Source organism: Apaloderma vittatum, unplaced genomic scaffold (genome assembly GCF_000703405.1).
Source record: "Apaloderma vittatum isolate BGI_N311 unplaced genomic scaffold, ASM70340v1 scaffold25813, whole genome shotgun sequence".
In the NCBI taxonomy this organism is placed as follows: Eukaryota; Metazoa; Chordata; class Aves; order Trogoniformes; family Trogonidae; genus Apaloderma; species Apaloderma vittatum.
The window spans coordinates 3,526-3,868 of NW_009706773.1; the positions used below are offsets into that span (position 1 = coordinate 3,526).

Genomic DNA, 343 nt, shown 5'->3' on the forward strand with positions numbered 1-343 from the left:
GGGGGAGAGGGGGCGGCTGCGGGTTCCGAGCCAGCCTCTGCTGCCACCCCCTCTCTTCTTCCAGATCCAGGTGGAGGGCAAGAGCGTTGACTTCATCAAACACAACGCCCGCAACGCCAAGCGAGCCCCGCTGCGGCGCTCCCAGTCCCTGCAGGCGCTGGCCGAGCTGCTGGAGCAGAAGCAGCGGGAGCAGGAGGAGTACAACGCCAAGCAAAAGGGCCACGTCCCGCAGTAGTACGTGTCACAGAATCACAGAATGTTGGGGGCTGGAAGAGACCTCAAAAGATCATCTAGTCCAGCCCCCCTGCCAGAGCAGGGTCACCTACATTAGGGCACACAGGAA

At 62.4% G+C, this 343-nt stretch overlaps 1 protein-coding gene across 1 annotated transcript in view; it reads left to right on the forward strand.

Moving 5' to 3' along the window:
• The window catches only part of ENKD1 (enkurin domain containing 1), a gene marked incomplete at its 5' end in the record, with an annotated part of 4,854 nt that overhangs the window by 2,804 nt on the left and 1,707 nt on the right, over nucleotides 1-343 (forward strand). The window contains one exon of the mRNA XM_009865929.1: nucleotides 65-234. Coding sequence (XP_009864231.1) covers nucleotides 65-234 — 170 coding nt within the window. The remainder of the gene's footprint in view (nucleotides 1-64; nucleotides 235-343) is intronic.